This window comes from Neolamprologus brichardi, chromosome 10 (assembly GCF_056152115.1).
Source record: "Neolamprologus brichardi isolate AB-2024 chromosome 10, ASM5615211v1, whole genome shotgun sequence".
NCBI classification, from domain to species: Eukaryota; Metazoa; Chordata; class Actinopteri; order Cichliformes; family Cichlidae; genus Neolamprologus; species Neolamprologus brichardi.
Window position 1 is genome coordinate 9,935,395 of NC_142113.1, and position 18,473 is coordinate 9,953,867.

An 18,473-nucleotide genomic window follows, 5' to 3' on the forward strand; every position below is an offset into this window, starting at 1 on the left:
TATGATAGAAATAAATAAATGAATAAATAAAAACTCTCAATTTATTATGCAGTATGTGTGTATGTGTGTCTTTGAGATTGTTGAAGGCCAGTCTTATATACTTCAATCATTTATGAAGACCCCCCCCCTTTAGACTCTTTATTCTCTCTGCTAGAATGACATGTCAAATATGCTTAGTTTGCCTTTGTATCGCCATTCTTGCTCCCCTTGTTGTGACAGAATAAGGCTACAAGGAAATGTTTCTCCTCCATCTTAGAACATCAAAAGGTCTTTGAATTGCTTCTGTCACCACAAAAGATGAATGTGGTGTTGTCGTGTTTGTCAGTAAAATGTAAAACCATGTGTCAATTCTGTCCGCCTAGGAGAGGCTTTGTAATAAAGCTGTTTACTCTTCCTCTTGAATAGCCCAATCAAAGTTTTATCAATGTGCCCGGTGGTGGTAAAAAGTACTCTGCGTCAGCAAAATGTTACAGAGCCTTACAACTTCTTTCCAAGTTTATGAGCAAAGCAGAGCATCTCCTTCGGCACAGCAATTTTTCAAATTTATTCAGACACTATTTCTTTTTTAAAAACCCGAATGTATGTTTCCTGTTGTGGAATCCTTAGGAAATCAATAACTTCAAATTTGAGTTTGCAGGGTGAATGTTTACCAACTGGCAGGCTGATTTGAGCCTGAAATATATGCTATATTTCATATGCAAGAAAGTGACGGGTTCTTATAATCGACGCATTGAAAAGTGTCGGTCGATTGAAGAATATGCAAGCTTTATAATTGAATCAGATGTGAGGAAAGAGGATTAAACAGAGTTCTGTAAGAGTTCACGCTGAGGATCATGGTATAATTTCATGTACGATTAAAGAAACAGGCTTATCTAGAATTTCAAGGCACAAATAGTGCGTGTGCTGTGTATCTATGTACTCAACATTTTTTGTGCAAATGACCTCCAAGGGAATCACAAAGGCCTAGAGACCAGTGCACGATCACCTAGCACCCTCTGGTCCCTATAGTTAAATATTCTCCCGACAATACAAAACACAGATGCAGCTTCCAGGTTGGAAAAACGAAGCCATCGCAGAAGTAGCTTCAACATGCACTGTAACTGAAAGTGACCAGATGGCAAGAGCTGTGGTTGCACAAAGGCTCCCAATCCTATAGAAGAAGACTTGAGCTCTGTAAACACTTTCCTGCTAAGTTTATGGGCTCGGTCATTCACTTTTGGTCATATATAAAAAAAAATTAAGTCCATTTTGTAAATCTTTGTCATACCATCTTCCAGAAACGAAGAATTATCTATATGACACCACATGCTCAACCACAAGCTTGTTAATCACAAGTTGTTAGTCAATGAGCATGCGGTTTAATGCTGTAGCAGTGCACATAAACTGAAGTAAAGCTGTAAAACCCATTTATGTTTGTGAAAAAGTCAGTGTCTTCCATGCATACCAATAGTGACTTTCAACCTGCTAGCAATCAAAGCAGTTTAGAGGTGCATCACTGTATAGTTCTTTATAACCAGTTTCACACTATAATGATTGCCATCTATCAGCCTCTCACAGAATACATATTCTTCCTAGCGACTCATGACTACCTGGAGTCACTGACCAGTCTTTTGACCTGTGTGAAGGAGGCTTTAGCAATTGATTTCACAGCAAATATGAGCTACCTCCAGCAGCCACTCACAACTAGTTGGGGAATACACATTTTTTTCTCAATTCCGGTGGTTGCCAGATGGTTGCTGACAAGCCTTTAGGCTTCTCTGACTGAAGCCCTAAATATATAACGGAGTCTTCCATTGGTTTTGATTTCAAACTTAGATTCTGTCATGCTCTTGGAGTGCTGTAATAGAAGCACTCACATAGGGATATCTCATTGATTTGCTGCCACGGTGTCAACAACATCCTTTCATCTTTAAGTGTGAAAAGTGTGCCGGCAGCTATTTTGCCTCATTAAGGCAAACTGTCACCCCAAATGCAAGCTAATTAAAGTGCCAAAGCTGACAGCATTGTTTCTTGTTGACATATGTGTATAAAAGAAGATAATATGAACTTGCAAACCTTAACAAACCCTACATATTATTGAAATAGTACCAGGCTGACGTGTCAAATGCTGAAAGTTAGATATATTTTTTAAAATGTTAGAAGTGCCAGTATCAGAATGGCACAATGACTACTTAGTTTGGGATGATTTAGATGGTTAATGATAACTGATTTTACCCATGATTGACTAATAGAGAGCTTGTTTTCATTTCGGGGTGTTTTTACTTTTTTTCTTTTTTATCCAAAAGCTAGACTACATCCACTCAGTCTCACGCCAAGCTTTCATTGAATAGAGAGTGTAATTATGGAATCTGTTTTTGATACTACCTTATTAATTGTGTACATGGTCTTAAAAATACCCTAATATGTTAAGTACTAAAAGTTTTTTACATTAACATAGAAGATGGATACACTCCATGTGTTTAAATACTCCCTCTGTACAGTTATATGCACACTATATATTATATTTATGTTAACCTATTAGACTGACTTGCTAGTGAATAAATTTATAAAGGACTTTATTATGGTCATAGTTTCTCCAGCCTGACTGCACACAGACACATGCACACACACATATATACACACACATGCATAATGAACTGATTAAAAATAGCAAAACGCAAAAAAGAAAGTGTGGAAGAATTATACAAGAGGAGAGCCTCTCACCTCATTAGGCATAATTTTGCAAGATTATAGGCTGGCAGAGTTGATGATTCTATAATGAAACTGTCAAAAAGACATACTACTCTCGTATACTGCATGTTGCTTCTATAGATCACTGGACTGTAATATTTTGCTTAATATAACTATATTACTTTTTTTTTTTCTTTTTTCTTTTAATTTTCAGTTGCAAAAGACAGTAACAGCATCGGTAAGAGGACACTGGACCTAGACAGGGACATCTTCACACACTCATCAACGCAGGACACAGAAAGTGAAGTCCATTCCATCACTACCGTCTCACCAATGAACATCCCCAACCACCAGCCAGTCTTCAAGGGCCTGCTGCTTCATGAGCATTTACTTACAAGGGACTTCCGGGGGGACCAGCATTTTTTTCGGAGGGATGGCTCTGTGGCTGCATATCCCACCATGCCAGGCTCTGTGTCTGCTCCAAATGCAGCAGACCTTGTCACTCAACTTGTGCCCCATGAGGATGCTCCGGCTTTTTCAGATGTTGCCTCTACTGCTACTGTGGCTGCCACATCACCGCTGACTACATTTCCCCCCACAACACCAGCACTGCCCGTGTCTATGCCTCAAAAGAAATCAAAGGAGAGGACCAGGGGGACAGACAAGGTCGATCCAACAACACACTCACTTACCACCCAGGTGACACCAAATAACAGAGGTTCAGGTGGTGAAAACAGCAGAGTACCTCCCTCATCTTCACTAGGAAGTCAGCCTCAGAGTTTGGGTGCTTATCCGGAAGAGGCCACCTCGGGGAAGATGGAAAAGGGGGAAGCTAGTGAAACGGCACCAAAAAACAAAACCAGCCCTGGTCATCAGCTCCACAAGCTCACTCCGGCTTCTTCAGAGAAAGACACCACAACAATGTCCACGACTGTTACCACAACTACCACCATCACCACCATGCAAACATCAGGTAGGCAGAGTAATATTCTTTTTCTTTTTCTCTGACTTTCAAGGATGTACTGTACTGAGCTGGACATTTACCCTTAAATATAACACATGTATCCCAGAGGAAAAGAAAATTAAGCATCAGATCCTCTGCATTACTCCTGTTCATTTTGCATTCTGCACACAGCTATTCATCTTTCCGTCAGGGATAACGGAGTTGCTCATGTGTCAAAAACAATCTGATTTTTCCTGATGTGTCCTGCCCGCCCTTCCCACTGGCCACAGAGGGCTGAAGGCCCAGATGAGTAGTGTCAGAGAGGATCTCTGCAGAGATAGTTAGAGGGTTACAGGGCCAGGGAGACACAGGTGGGCTGTCAGAAAGATCAGTGATCCGGGAAAAAGGGAATCACTTGTCTTTTTACTTTCTTCCACAGAGCCGTGTAGTCTGAATTTCACTGACCCTGAGGGTAACATTGAAATCCTGCAGCAACTTGACTCGGGAGTGGAGTGTAACTACTTGATTACTGTCTACCTGGGATATGGCATCGAAGTTCAGGTCAGTGCTAAAAGCTCAAAAATAATTATAATGTTAGTAATTTGATGAACGTTTGATGAAGTGGCTGTTTGGTAAGTTTCAAAACTCCATTATGTAGCCACCTGAGAACAGGCTAAAACCAGCTCTAGCCAAAGCACTGCAAGAACTTTGGGATAAAATTTGAGGTCTGAAAAGGTGGAATATAATGATATTGTCAGGTTGTGTGGAGCGTAAAGGTTAGGGCCCAACTGCAGGAAGCTGAAGGTTGAAAAACCACAAAAGGTGATGGAAAAAAGACAAGACAAGACAGTGCGTGAGGAATAGACAAGGGTAAAATAACAAATGCTATGACAAATGCTAACTCTGCAGTCTGCTAAAGGGAAGACAGGACTATTTATAACCGAGGGCTGATTGGGGAATGACAGATAGGAGAGTGGTGAAGGCAATCAGGACAATCAGGGAGAGACAGATAGGAAGTAAAACTAAGAAAATAAACTTTCAAAGTAAAGGACGAAATAGCCAAAGTAGACTAATATAATGAATGCTAACACTTAACAAGATGCCAACCTAAGAGAAAGATACTGAATGTGGACATAAGGAGACTCACACTACACACGAAGAAAGAGACAAAGGAAATAAAACTACAATGAAGAATAATTCAATTAGAATTCAATTCTATTTGTACGCCAAATCACAACAACAGTCGCCTCAAAATGCTTTATATTGTAAGGTAGACCCTACAATAATGCATGCAGAGAAAAAACCAACAATCATATAACCCCCTATCAGCAAGTACTTTGGCGACAGTGAGAAGGAAAAACTGCCTTTCAACAGGAAGAAACCTCTGGCAGAATCAGGCTTAGGGAGGGATAAGAGAAGGAAGACAAAAAAAATGTAATAATAATTAAGATGTGAACCAAAACACTGGATTACCAAAGCTGAACTTCATTACAAGGTCAAAAATAAAGTAATATCAGGAACTGTAGACTGAAAATCACAAGAACCAAGGTTCAGAATGGGATACCAATAGAATCATGTAAAAAGGAAATCCCAGTTTTTAACATATACACACAAAGATCAAAATGTCATGAATCTTAAAAAAACAAACAAAACCAAAACACACTAAACTTTTCTAAATACTGAAAACAGCTTTCAGTGTATGGAGACAGTGAACCAAAATACTAACTCTGCAGTCTGACAAAACAATTAGCCGAAAAAGGCTATAAAGCTCATGGGAGCTGGGAGAAAATGCATAATTGTTTGTGGGTTTGTCAGAGCGACCCAAAAAACATGTTCCATTGTTAATCTAAAAATACTGATTATAGCCATTTCAACCTGAACTGTGCTTTCTGATGCGTTATAAAATGCTTATTAAACCAGTAAAGAGCAGTGACATATTTTGGTTTAGTTTAAGCAGTAACAGTAATTTCTGGTCTTGTGTGGGTTGATAGAGATAGAAATGCAATGAATTACTGGGTTGAGTGGGTGGATGGGGACACAAGTGACGGGGTCTGTCTCAGGTTGAATGTTTGCCTGGTAAGTCTTTTCACAAAAGGTTATAAAAATTAACTGTCAGTGTATGCGCTCCCTGGCATTTGCAATTCTTCAAACGCCTCATTTACCATTGGAGACTTTATAAAATGTGTGAGCTTTGTCTTGCTGCCTCTGGGGGGCGAAGATAAGTCTTGACAGAGTATATGTTTGAGAGTGTGCCTTTTTTTTCTGAAAGCTTCCTCTGGGTAACTTAAGTAAATCTTGAAGCACTTATAAGCACATGCACACTCACCCGCACATGTGCATGCATACCCACATAGGCATTTGATGTATCAGCTTTTTGCTTTCATAGCTTCTCCAGTGCTTTTGGCAGAAGATTTCTTAAACTGAAAGGCTATAAAGCTAAAATATATAGACATTTTATATTCACACATCAGTTGGGCTTGATAAAGAAATAAGATGAAGCCATGCATTTCAAACCACCATGCAAGCAGACGGGGGCCACTTTTTTCCCTCCCTCCTGCAGACAAGCTGATAGTGATCTGATGGCAAACTTACAGACAATTGCTTGGCACGACTGAAGAGATTGAGGAAACAAGGCCCGTGTTCCTTGGGAATGCATGAAGTGACTGAAGGTGGAGAGATAGAGATTGAAATCAAGCATGTGTCATGCCATGCCTTTTCATCAGCACTGTGTGAAGCTCTTCTTCAGGGAGCCTATCCAAGATTTGGAAGGTTTTAAAAGAAAAGAAAGATTATCACAGAGTAGCAATGTGGCGTAGCAATGTCCTCATACAACCATGTGCAAGGAGAACAACCTTTTTCTTTTTAAACCATAAAATATAACCTTAAATTGGAACTATTTTGTTTTTTCACTTGTGAGTAATTTGTGCAAGCAAGGAGAAAAACTTGAATGTAATTATTCCTACTTAATAGTCATTTAAAATTAAATATGAATAATTAACATTAATATTAATTTGTTACATTCGCACATGTGACCAGATTACATTTTTCACTATTAAATTCAGCTAATAAATTACACAAAGGTTCTTCAATTATCTGCATGTTGGAAGGATAGAGGAGAAAAACATCAAACAAACATGCTTTTTTTCTACCTATGCTCTTACACTACAGTCATCTGATTTCAGCTCATCTGTGGAAGAGGAAAATAGTGGCGTAGTCATTACATTTATCTTTATTAACCAAAAAGACAAGAGACAAGTGTATTATGCTAACTAACTAAATAACTGCTAAATAGCATGCTAACACAAAGCTAGCCTAGAACAGCGGTCCCCAACCCCCGGGCCTCGGACCGGTACCGGTCCGTGAGTCGTTTGGCACTGGGCCGCGAGAGTAGAGGCTCAGGTGTGAAATGTATGGTTTTCAGGGTTTTTTGTTATCGTTTTTATCGTTAACTCGGTTTTCCTGGGTCTTTTCACGTGTGTTATGAATAAATCTTCTTTTTTTCAGTACCGGTACTAGTTTTATTTTGTTGTATCTATCCGCGACACCTTAAAGGCCGGTCCGTGAAAATTTTGTTGGGCATAAACCGGTGGTGGCGCAAAAAAGGTTGGGGACCGCTGGCCTAGAAGTCAGAGCGGCACTAAAGCTCAGCGCATCCCAAACCCAGTCTAACAGCCTGACGCTGAACTTTATCAGGTAACAAAGGCAGTGATGAACACAGTAGTGTTCCTCAATGTTTGGTCTCCTTTGCTTCTGTCCCAACTTTTGAGAGGGGAGAATTCACTCTTGTTGTTTCTTTTTTAAATCTGTGGGTAAATGGATGGTAAATACCTTTTCCCCCTCTTTTTTCTCTCTTTTTTCTCTTTTCCACATGTATAATTGTAAATGTATGTAATGACTTTAAATGTATGTGATTCCCTTTGTTTTTTTTGTTTGTTCTGTTTTGTTTTTGTGTTTGTGCTGATAATGAATAAAAACTGTTGAATCATGTGGGGAAAAAAAGGCAGTGATGAGCAATCAAGTTACAGCCTCCCTTTCTACCTGTTCATGTTTCTAAAATAGGTTCATCATGATGATATTTTAAAGTCTCTTTGAGCTTTGCTTTATGGTGTCAGCTTTGTGTTCGCGTACAACTACTAAAAGAAAGATCCACATTAGGATAGTGATTTGTGTTGGTGTGTGGAACTGTACCATAAGGTTTGTATTGTTAACTGGTAATTGTGAGACATTGCATTTCAGGTCATTTTACAGAGTAACAAGAAAGTAATGTAACAAGTAAGTCACAAATTACTTTTCTCTGGTGAGTATTAAACCTGCTGACAATATAAATAACACGTTACAGTCCGGCTTCCCAAAACAGTTCCCAATCCTAGTTAGAACACAAATACAGCTTTTCTTTAAGTGTTTAAGCCAAAGCTGAAGTGCTGAACCCTAAGCTGAATGCAAAGCAGAGTTGAAGCCCAAAAAGTAAGCCTGACTTGAAGATCAGGCTCTGGCTACTGGGCTGGTATCAGTATACACTGAGCTTTAACATCACTTTGGCTGCTTTGCTAGCTTTGTGTTAGCATTCTGTTTGTGGAGATACAAAAAGCTGATGTTGTGTTGGCAGTATACTTCAGTTGTTTCTTTCCTGAATGCAGTTTGCACTTTAGCACCCGGCTCTCGTCCTTTTGTGCAATAAAGGTAAAAGATCTAAAATTCCTCAGAAATTTTCTGTGGACCACTGTGGACCACTAGACCATTTCCCACCTCACTTATTATTGTACGATATTTACGTTACAATATAAAATGCATTGAGATGACTGTTGTTGTGATTTGGGGTTATATAAATAAAACTGAAGTGAAACTGCTTAAGATAAAGTTACTTCATCTAATCACTCTCCTCTTCAAATCCTACATTCTTATTTTTGACACAAGATTAACAATTTATAATAATAAACTGGAAAAACACTTGGAAATCAAAGGGTTTCACAAAAGCCACCATTTGGCCCAACATTAAAAACAGGAGTATAATCAAATTAAATGCTTATTAAGATTTTCAAGCACTTTCACATTCTGTAACAGCATGTGTCTTCTTTGTACGCAGCCCTTTGTGTGGAGGTTTTTGGGAGATTTTTCACTAAGATATCATTGTAAATCAACAGTTGGTTGTTTAAGTGGAAAGGTATAAAGTTGGTCTCTACTAAAGTTTGAAATCCTTCCTTTTTTTTTTTTTTTTTTTTTTTTTAGTAATTTTGATAACAGATAAACAGACAAAAACATACCCATGTTGGCAGGGATGAAATAGATGAAATTACCAGTTGTTGTAAAAAAACAATTGATTGCTTTCACTTGTCTGATGAGCCTATTTGCAATAATTACATATTGATCTGTGAAGGGATCACATCTTCCCTTCAATTTCTCCAGTTAGGTTATGGATTTGTTGGTTTGCTAGAAACATACAAAATAACTCCAACCTGGGTTAAAAGCTCTTAGTGCCCGCTTTTCAAGCTGTGCACTGATACAATTTACATTACCAACCATTAACACAGATTGAATGCACCGCACTTTGTACCAGAGGAGCTGTAGTAGAGACATTATCATGAAGGGGCCTCTATTCTGGAAGGTAGCCATCAGTACAGAAGGCAGGGGAGGAAAATTAGATGAAGGAAATAATCTGAAGGGCAAATATGGAGACTGTGATAAATATTTATATGTTGCTGTTATGTACCTATGGCTCAGAGGAAAAAATATAAATCTAAACAGCATTCAGAAACCCCCGCTGAATTCTACCTGCATTGAAAAAAAAATCCCACAGAAATTGGTGGGGAATAAATAAGCAAGATCAAACCTTTTCTGTATTTAGTCAATATTCCTTTCAGCAGTCTGGCTTCTTGTGAGAAAGGGAGGATGAAAAATGCATCACGAGAGTTTACTGCCCCCTGACTGTTCAACCCCTCTGCCACGGCTAACAGAATGCATCGCCCCATCTGGTAATTCTGAACATATAATGATTTTTTTCCTGCAGAATAACTGCAAATATTAAGAAGCTGCTCTAACATGCCTTTAGCACTAACCTAAACTATTAGTCACTACCCCCCCCCCCCCCCCAAAAAAAACAAAAACAAACAAACAAACAAACAAATAAACAAAAAAGACCAAAAACCAAAAAACCAAAGCTAAAAGTAGTTTTAAAAAGGGCAGGATACTTTGACATTAGGTGCAGCTTTTACTTGTTATGTCCTGGCCTTGTATTCAATAGTTAAATACAGAAAATATGTACAGGATGATAGCCTGTGCAAACTATGAGCTGGATATGAGATGTAAAGTACTGATTTCCATCTGACACTCACTCCTATTTTATGAGGTTAGCTGTGATGAATTCCTTTAAAGCCACAACACTAGGGACTAGGGAGAAGTTTTTTTATGGGTTTAATTCCAACCTCGGCTCTGAAACTGATAGATTCAAATTGTGAAAATAGGAAGAATTAGAATCAAACTTAGTTTAATATTGAATAAAGATAAAGACTCATGGGCTTACAGATGCCATTAGACAGTCCTATGAAGTACGAATGCTACCAAATCAACAGGAAGGAACATGTTAGTCCCTTTTCCCACTGTTTAAATACACATGGAGGTGATTTTTTTTCCAGCTGTGAATTAGTGATATCTAAAGCAGATCTTATCTCTATATCAATCTCCCCTTGTACTCCACTGGCACTTTTGCAATAAGGTTTTAGGGGAGGACAGATGGAGGTTTTCCAGAACTGGACTGTGGCATTAAAGTGCTTAGAATCTGTTATGGTGCTTTTTTTTATTTATTTGATCAAATAAATCCAGTGGGTTAGCTAGATATCAGTGCTTTCCAGGCCATCTGTCCTGCTCTGATTTCTCTGTTTCCTCTGCTTGCTGAACTACCTGCCTGCGTCTCAAGCAGAAACCATTTGAGGCGATGCACTGGTTGTCTCAGTTCTGTTTCATACCCGATTCTACATTCTGGCTCAAAGCAGTTGTAATGTGTGAGTACCATTGGTTAATGCGTTACTAGAATTATAAACCAATTGCAAATCTCTCCAACTGTGTTGAAGTCTGATTATATTAGTGTTCCCATTTACTGACAAGCTTATACTACTATAATTCACGATAAAGTTCAGGAGTCACTATGCAGTCGGTACTCTATATTTTTTTTAGTCTTTCACCATCAACTTTTATTTACTTTACCCAGTTATTTTTCCACCTTGCTCTCATCTATTTTTTTCCCAATTCCTTCTCTCTTCTGGTTTGTCTAATCCAGTTCATAGTATTTGAGCAAAGGGGAGTAAATTAATAGAATATGGCAACCAATTAGCATGAAGAGGCCCAGACCTCCCTCTCCCTGGCCAACTCCTCCAGCTTGTCCAGGGGAACACCGAGGTGTTCTCAGGCCAGCCAAGAGATATAATCTCTCCAATGTGTCTTGGGTCTATCTCCTCCGGGTCAGAAATACCTGGAACACCTCACACAGGAGGCGCCCAGGATGCATCCTTGTAAGATACCCAAACCACCTCAGCTGGCTCCTTTTGATGTGGAGGAACAGCGGCTCTCCTCTGAGCTCCTAAATGATGGCCAAACTCCTAAACCTATCTGTAAGGGACACCAGCCACCCTTCGGAGAAAGCTTATTTCTGCCGCTTGTATCCACGATCTCGTTCTTTTGCTCACTACCCAGAGCTCATGACAATAGGTGAGGGTAGGGACTTAGATCAACCGGTAAATTGAGAGCTTTGCTTTTACGCTTTTTTAGCTCTCTCTTCACCACAACGTACTGGTACAGCGTTTGCATCAATGCAACTGAATCTGTCCATTGACCTCCCGCTTCTTTCTCCCTAACTCATGTACAAGAACCTGAGATACTTAAACTCCTCCACTTGGGGCAGGAACTTGTCCTTGAACCAGAGTGGGCACTCCACCCTTTTTCAGCTGAGGACTGGAAACAGATTTGGAGGTACCGATTCTCAATCCTGCCACTTCACACTCTGCTGCAAACTGCTCCAGAAGCCAACAGAACCACATCATCTGTAAAAAGCAGAGATGAGATTCTGAGACCACTCAAGTGCAAGCCTTCGCTCGCTTGGCTACACCTAGAAATTTTATCCATAATAATTATGAACAGAATCGATTCTGTTCTGACTTGATGTTCTTTAACTTCATTTTTGCTGATTATGCTGGTTAAAACGAGTCAGACATGATATTCAAAAAAATCATTTAAAAGTATGTTGCAAAATAGGTATTGCAAACGTGATACAGTTAGTAAATAGAAAGTGGGCCTGCTACTGCAGGTTTCCATGATCGCAGCAGCTCTAACCAAGCAAAAATGGTCTGTTTTAAAAAAACTAACATCTTATAGTAAAAGAAAAGAAAACTTGCCCTTTGTTTGTTTCCTTAATTAAACCTTATAAATATCAAAGGCTTTCAGTCTTAGTGGAGAAATTTAAAACTTCCAAGTTTTTATTTTCAATCCTGAGAGGAGTACATATTGTTTCAGATACTTCCAAAGTAAAACAACAACAGTAAAAAAAAACAAGCAAAAAAAAAAAAAAAAACCCAACAAGACAAAAAATAACAAACCTAATTAGCTCAGGGCTGTATATGCTAATGAATGGCACTGAAGGCAGGGTTGCCAAGGATGACCATCAATAAAATGCCCTTTAAGGATTAAGATGTTACAGAGCATGCCAAGAGTTTATAGCTAAAACTGACTAGAGGGTTAATGATTGGTATTTGATGCTGCTTCTGTGACCATGCTCCTCTGACTCCAATCAATAGTCATGTTAATAAGCGGCACAAATACTTGACACACAGGCCCCTCTCAGTGCTGGTTGAATTGCTGTATTGATCCTTGCACTCCGATTTTAATTCTAGCATTTCTTACAAAAGAAGCAAACTGCACAAGGCATTGACCCTGGCTGAGGGTGGCTGATGAGGGAGGGAATTAAATTTGTTTTGTTGGCGTTCAGTGACCGCTGGTGCTCGTTTCAGATGGAAGTGCCACAACAAAGATGGAAAGATTTCCAACAAAAGCGAGTCTCGGCACTTTTGTAAAAACAAAAGTTCCACTCGTAAAATTCTTTGATGAACGTAATCACGCGGTGCTTTAACAAGGTAATGTTTAGGCCATTCTTTGGATCGGGTCCCAGGCAGCACAAACGACAAAGGACACCGCAGATGTGTCACAGGGAAACGAGTCTGACTGAGGAATGGAAGCCAGCAGAGGCTTGCTGCCTTTAATCAACTTGAGATGAGGCAAAAGGAAACCTTCATCAGCCTGTGCTGTGGGTGAGTAAGTCAGGTCATAAAGAAGGCCAGTTTGATCTTGATGAGCTTTTCAGGGCTTTGGCGAGATGAGTTTTCATGGTGCCTTGCAATCCTGAGAGGAATGCTTTCAGGTGACACTAATTGCTCCTCCACCCAGCTAGCTGTCATAAAGGAAGAAGAAGAAGTCTGTCTGGCAGAAGGTGAAGCCCCCCCCCCCCACACACACACACCTCTTTCAGTGCATGATGAGAGTGGGAGGGTAGAGATGCATGCTTGAAAATATGAAGAGTAATCAGTAATGCATGAATTTAAATCTATGCAAAAAATGCAGTGTAGCAAATAAACTGAGGTCTCATGGCCTGAGAGAAAAGGAAGCTGATTTATCAAAAAGAAAGAATCTCATCTCAGCTTCTAATGTCTGAGTAACTGTAAGCAAAAAGAACGAAAATCAAAAACCCAGCATCCACTATTTAACTCATCACTAAGGTGGTTGGATTTGGTAAACCCAAGAGCCAGCTCAAATTAAACACAAGGGACAATGAGTGAGTTATTGTATGCAGCTTCTGGCTCCTGCACATTCTCATTAACATTCAGCATTTGCTTATTGGTAGGAATCCATTGTTTTAGACAGCAGGGCAAACAGGAAATGGCCTTGACTATTTTATGTAGAGGTGAATGTTCAATTAAGATAATGTTTTTATATAATGAGCACTACAACTCCTTTTTTTTTTTTTTTGCTTGCACAAATCTATCCAGAGATACACGAAAACTGCCAACTGGATGTGCCAAAAATTATTCAAATGGCAGTGGTTGTGATGGTGGTTGTGGTGGGGGAGGCACAAGCAAGGTAGACACATTTCTGGTATGTTCCAGTTTATAAGCCAGGGGATTTTATCATAGTAATTATGATACTGCAGCTGGTGAGTCCAGTGGCTGTTGATTTATTGCCCCCAGCGGCAGGGTCATTTAATTTCCATGTATAGCGGTATCATTTTGATTACATACAGCTCATTTCTGCATAAGCAATAGCTCCTGTGAGTCAGTGTAAATGTTCATTACTTTTTGCCACCAGATGTTTTCAACAATAAAATATCAGCGAGAGCAAGCCTCTGTGGACAGTTAACTCATTTTGCAGATAAATGAATAAATTAGTGAACAATGCCCATATCTCACGTGTATGAAGTCAGATTGGTTTGATATAGTGTCTATTTTAGGACACCAGGAGAAACATTTGGGTTTTGTCCAAACTGCATTTGTACTTTACATTTTTAAACATAAATATCAAAGTTTGAAATAACTCCTGGCTTTATAATATGGATTATTTCGTTTATGTTTAATATTAGATTAACTGTACAGTATGACGCAATCACTCCATGAACTCTGTGTTTGGCTGTTTTCTGTTTGAATGTGATAACATTGTTGACGCACACAATAGTACAGTTCAAAGAAAGCTCCTTGTTCTACAGGGCTACACTTCAAGATCAAGGTGTTCAGTCCTACAAATATCATTGTCTTTTTGAACATTATAATGGACATTTTCATTCATAGTTAGTATTCCAAGTGCAATTCTAGGCCTCACAATTGTACTGTAGCCTTGCAGGATAGTGTGTTCATTACAGTGGTTTGATTGAAAAGACACAGGGTAGAGGAGAGGGGTGACCTTCTCTTCTCTAGTCCTCTCATTTTGATTTGTCTCTGGAAAAATATTGGACCAAGGGTTGGGAGAAAGATAATGCTACTAGAGAAAGTGCACCTTATCCAAGGTCGGTGTTGCATTTCTTTTATTGTCCTGAGCTTATTTCATGAAAAAAGAGAGAAAAAAAGAAAAAGAAAGATATGCTTTCCTCTCTCAACATAATTCTGAAAATGGAACACCATACTGTATAGATGGCATCCTGTGATAATGATGTGGTTGGTGCAGAAGTGTGCTTGGTCAGCCAAATCCCTGGCCACACAAATGTGTCTGCTGAGGCAGGGATTCCAGCTAGGACTTACCATAATACTGCTCTCATTACAGTCCGGAGGAACACGCATGTGTGTGTGTGAGTGTGAGTGAGACAGTGAGTCCCCGTGGGCATTTGGCTGTAGCACTGGAGAAGATAAGGTAGTCTGATGTCTCCTGACATGGTCAATGATTCATAATTGAGGCAGGACAGCTGTTGCTGGGTGCACTGACAGGTCCCAGGGTGGATGACAGATGATAGGGCCCTCTGGGGCTGAGCTATCTATCAGTCCAAATGTTCTCTGTCCACTATCTGCTCACCTATCCTTCATAAGCCTCCCTGATATATGTAAACCAAGTAGTCACAGATCCGCAATCTTGTTCTGCTCACTGAATATGATAAGTTGTTGCAGTATCAAAGACTACTGTCGATACCATATCCAAGGTGAACACCAAGTAATTAAGAATCCAATTTACAATCAAATTATCTTCTGTGTTTCAGTGAATTCAAATGCTGTTTTTAAACAAAGCCACAAAAAGCTCTTAAGCGAATATTAAAAATGACAAAAATAAAAAATGTTAATATTTAATGTTCTGCACCATAGACAAAGCAACATTTATAAATCAGAGCTTTTCTAGCAGGTCCACCACAAGCCCACGATAGTGAGAGTAGATATGCTACGAAAGTGTTTGTTTCATTGGGCTCTGGAAGCCACTATATGGATGTCTCCTCTGTTAAGACACTTTTATTGTGAGTTGCAATAAAGGTGTCACAGCAAGTGTTAATCTTTTTTTAAGGCGTCAACATCAAACGTCTGAAAGCCAGGACAAAACACATTGGTGACAAAAAAATAGAGAAGATATGATGCACTAAAGTAAACCAGTGGGATTATGTAATGTTTTACACTGTACAGTATATACTGGAGGTTTTTTTTCTCATTTCAGAAGGAAATTATTGTATTTATAGCACAGAAAGACTTCTTATCTCACAGAATGAACTTTACATTTTGCATGTGCTTTTACCTGGAACAACTGTGCATCTGGGAATTGCCACTATTTGATTAGTAACTACAAATTAATTACAGTTTCCTCAGTAACTGTAACTGCACAATTAAATGTACATAATAACACAATGCAGTTAAGATGACATCATTCACATCTGTTTTCTAAGGCTCTCATTTGCTAAATTTGACAGACTAAATTGCAATTCCACATTGACTACATTTCAGTCTCATTCTTTGAATATATCAGTGTGACTGTTAAACTCAAGGAGAATTACTGTGCTCTCCTGTGAGCCTGTAGGGAGAATTATTGGGTTATAAAACAGTCAAATAACCTAAATAATCTGATTTCCAAAAACACTGTGCCCACAGCCTTGTCATTCTCATTACCCTTGAGGAATTGAGAATCTGATTCTAAAGTCACGTTTCATTCTTTTATTACTCACTGTGACGCTCCTATTTAAGGCACATGCAACTATGCAACTACAAAAAAATAAGCATCTTGGCATCTTTGACCTGATGACTGACTGCTTGTTGTGCACCTTGTATCCCAGAAAACCTTCAGAGATTGGGTTTAAATCTGGTATTGATTAAAAAAATCAAATCAATCAAAGTGGCTGATCTCATGGATAATTCCGGAAGAAGTCACCTCTAAGCTCAGGCTCGCAGCGTCCATCAGCCTCGCTGCAGTCATTGTCAGCACCTCGTCGACTGAGTGACAGTTTGTCTACGTGACCAAATTCATTTTGCTACCATCGTGTGACTAGTACTCATCCTGCCCACTGTCTCAGCTTTTCCAAGCTGCTGCACTAACAATCCTGCAACACAGCCTAGGGCAACCTTTTTTTTGCCTCGTGACATACCTGAAACCTAAGCCCACTACCTGTGACAGCATTCAGTTTCACATACTGTGCCGACCTCTTGAGTTTTATACATGGCTCGGAAAATGGGAAGATATTTCAGAAGACATTTATTTAAACATATGCAAACATAAATGAAATACAGTATATAAGGCAAAAGTTTAGAGTTACAGTAACAGTTTACAAAGTTTTACCAAGCTTAAGTTTGTGAACATCTCTTGTGTTGTTCTTCTTCTTGTGTCCTTGGCAGAACTTAGTCTTTTCTCATAGTTTTTCATAGTTTCTTGACAGCCACCTTTCCAGTAAGACTATTTCTAATGATGCTTTGACGAACAGTAGACTGATAAACCAAAGAACTAGTGTCAGATCATTGCTTAATTGTTTCTTGTTTCTTAAAGATGTGACTTTCAGATACAGTTCATGCACTCCCAATAGTTTTTCAGCCTGACACTCCTTTTATCCTCCACTTGTACAGTTTCCTTCGAATTTTTAAGGATACACTGGACACCAACGCCATATCTTTTGGCAATCACCTTGTTGGTGCAAAAATACAATGACACAAACTGTGTCATCTTTATTTTTTGTAGATTCAACTAAAGACATGGGAAAAAATTATGTTTTTGCGACATGCTACTAATAACAAAGGTCCAAAAGATATAACCTGTGAGTGTCGCTTTGCTAGGTTGTCTATTAGGTGTAGACACAAAAGGTTCATCTACTGATTTTAGGTGCCTCCTTTATGCTTGAATAATTCATAGTTCAGTATTAAATGGCTTAACAAACAAACAAACAAACAAACAAACAAACAAACAAACAAACAAACAAACACATTTCCTCTGAAAATGGACGGGTGCTAAGACTTGACTGAATATGAAGGAAAAAGCAGCCAATATTCGAAGAATAACTTTAAAAGATCTTTAGAAAGCCTGAAGAACTATTGTTCAAGACCACTTCAAAAACAAGAAAGACACGAGGAGTGGTTTAATTTTGCAGATTACTGTATAGAATTACTTAAGATTATTTAGCTGCCTGGGCACCAACATCCTGTTGTGCTTCAGTTTTCTATAGCAGTGGTTTTCCGAGCAATGTCTCAGCGTACTCTACAACCTAAAGAATACAGCAATTAGCTTTAGAACATAGTGAACCATTTATCAGACATTCACCGAGAGACTGGTCGAGACCAAAAATAGTGCTGAAAGGCAAGATTAGACTTGCATTTTCCAAGTGGTCAGAAAAAGAAACCCGACTATAACGGATGTGCACAACATGATAAACAACAAATAGAAGACACAGGAATTTATACAAGGGCAAACTGAGAACTAATAATGGGAGTGGAAACAGCTCTGGAACAAGAACAGGGGATGACAATCTACACAACGAGATAGGCGAGAAAGTAAAACTAAACACAACACGAGAGAAAGCAAAAGGTAACAACTCTTATCTGGAAAACCAAGAGCTGACTAAAAATAAAAACACACACAAAGCCAATTTAAAAAACTATCAAAAGTAGAAAAAAGTCAAATGATAGAAGAATATATATATACAGGACACAGGGGAGGGGAAGAAAATAACAAACAAGGAACCAAATAATTACTAGGATTCTAAGGTAAGCTAACAAGAATCAAACTTCAGCATGAATAATGCAAAACTCAAAGAACCATAAACTATGCAAAACTCAAACCCTGGCATCAAGACCCAGGGACCATGACTGACCAAACAATATGTGTGTCAGATGAGAAGAACAATGCCTGAATTATAAAATCCCATCAACCTACAATGACATAATCA

General features: G+C 39.0%; 1 protein-coding gene across 2 annotated transcripts in view; it reads left to right on the top strand.

The window, feature by feature from the left end:
- LOC102794455 (seizure protein 6 homolog) overlaps nucleotides 1–18,473 on the top strand; it is a 93,321-nt gene that overhangs the window by 45,687 nt on the left and 29,161 nt on the right. For both annotated transcript variants that reach the window (XM_006799505.3, XM_006799506.3), the window contains exons 2-3: nucleotides 2,885–3,643; nucleotides 4,053–4,174. In XM_006799505.3, coding sequence (XP_006799568.2) covers nucleotides 2,885–3,643; nucleotides 4,053–4,174 — 881 coding nt within the window. The remainder of the gene's footprint in view (nucleotides 1–2,884; nucleotides 3,644–4,052; nucleotides 4,175–18,473) is intronic.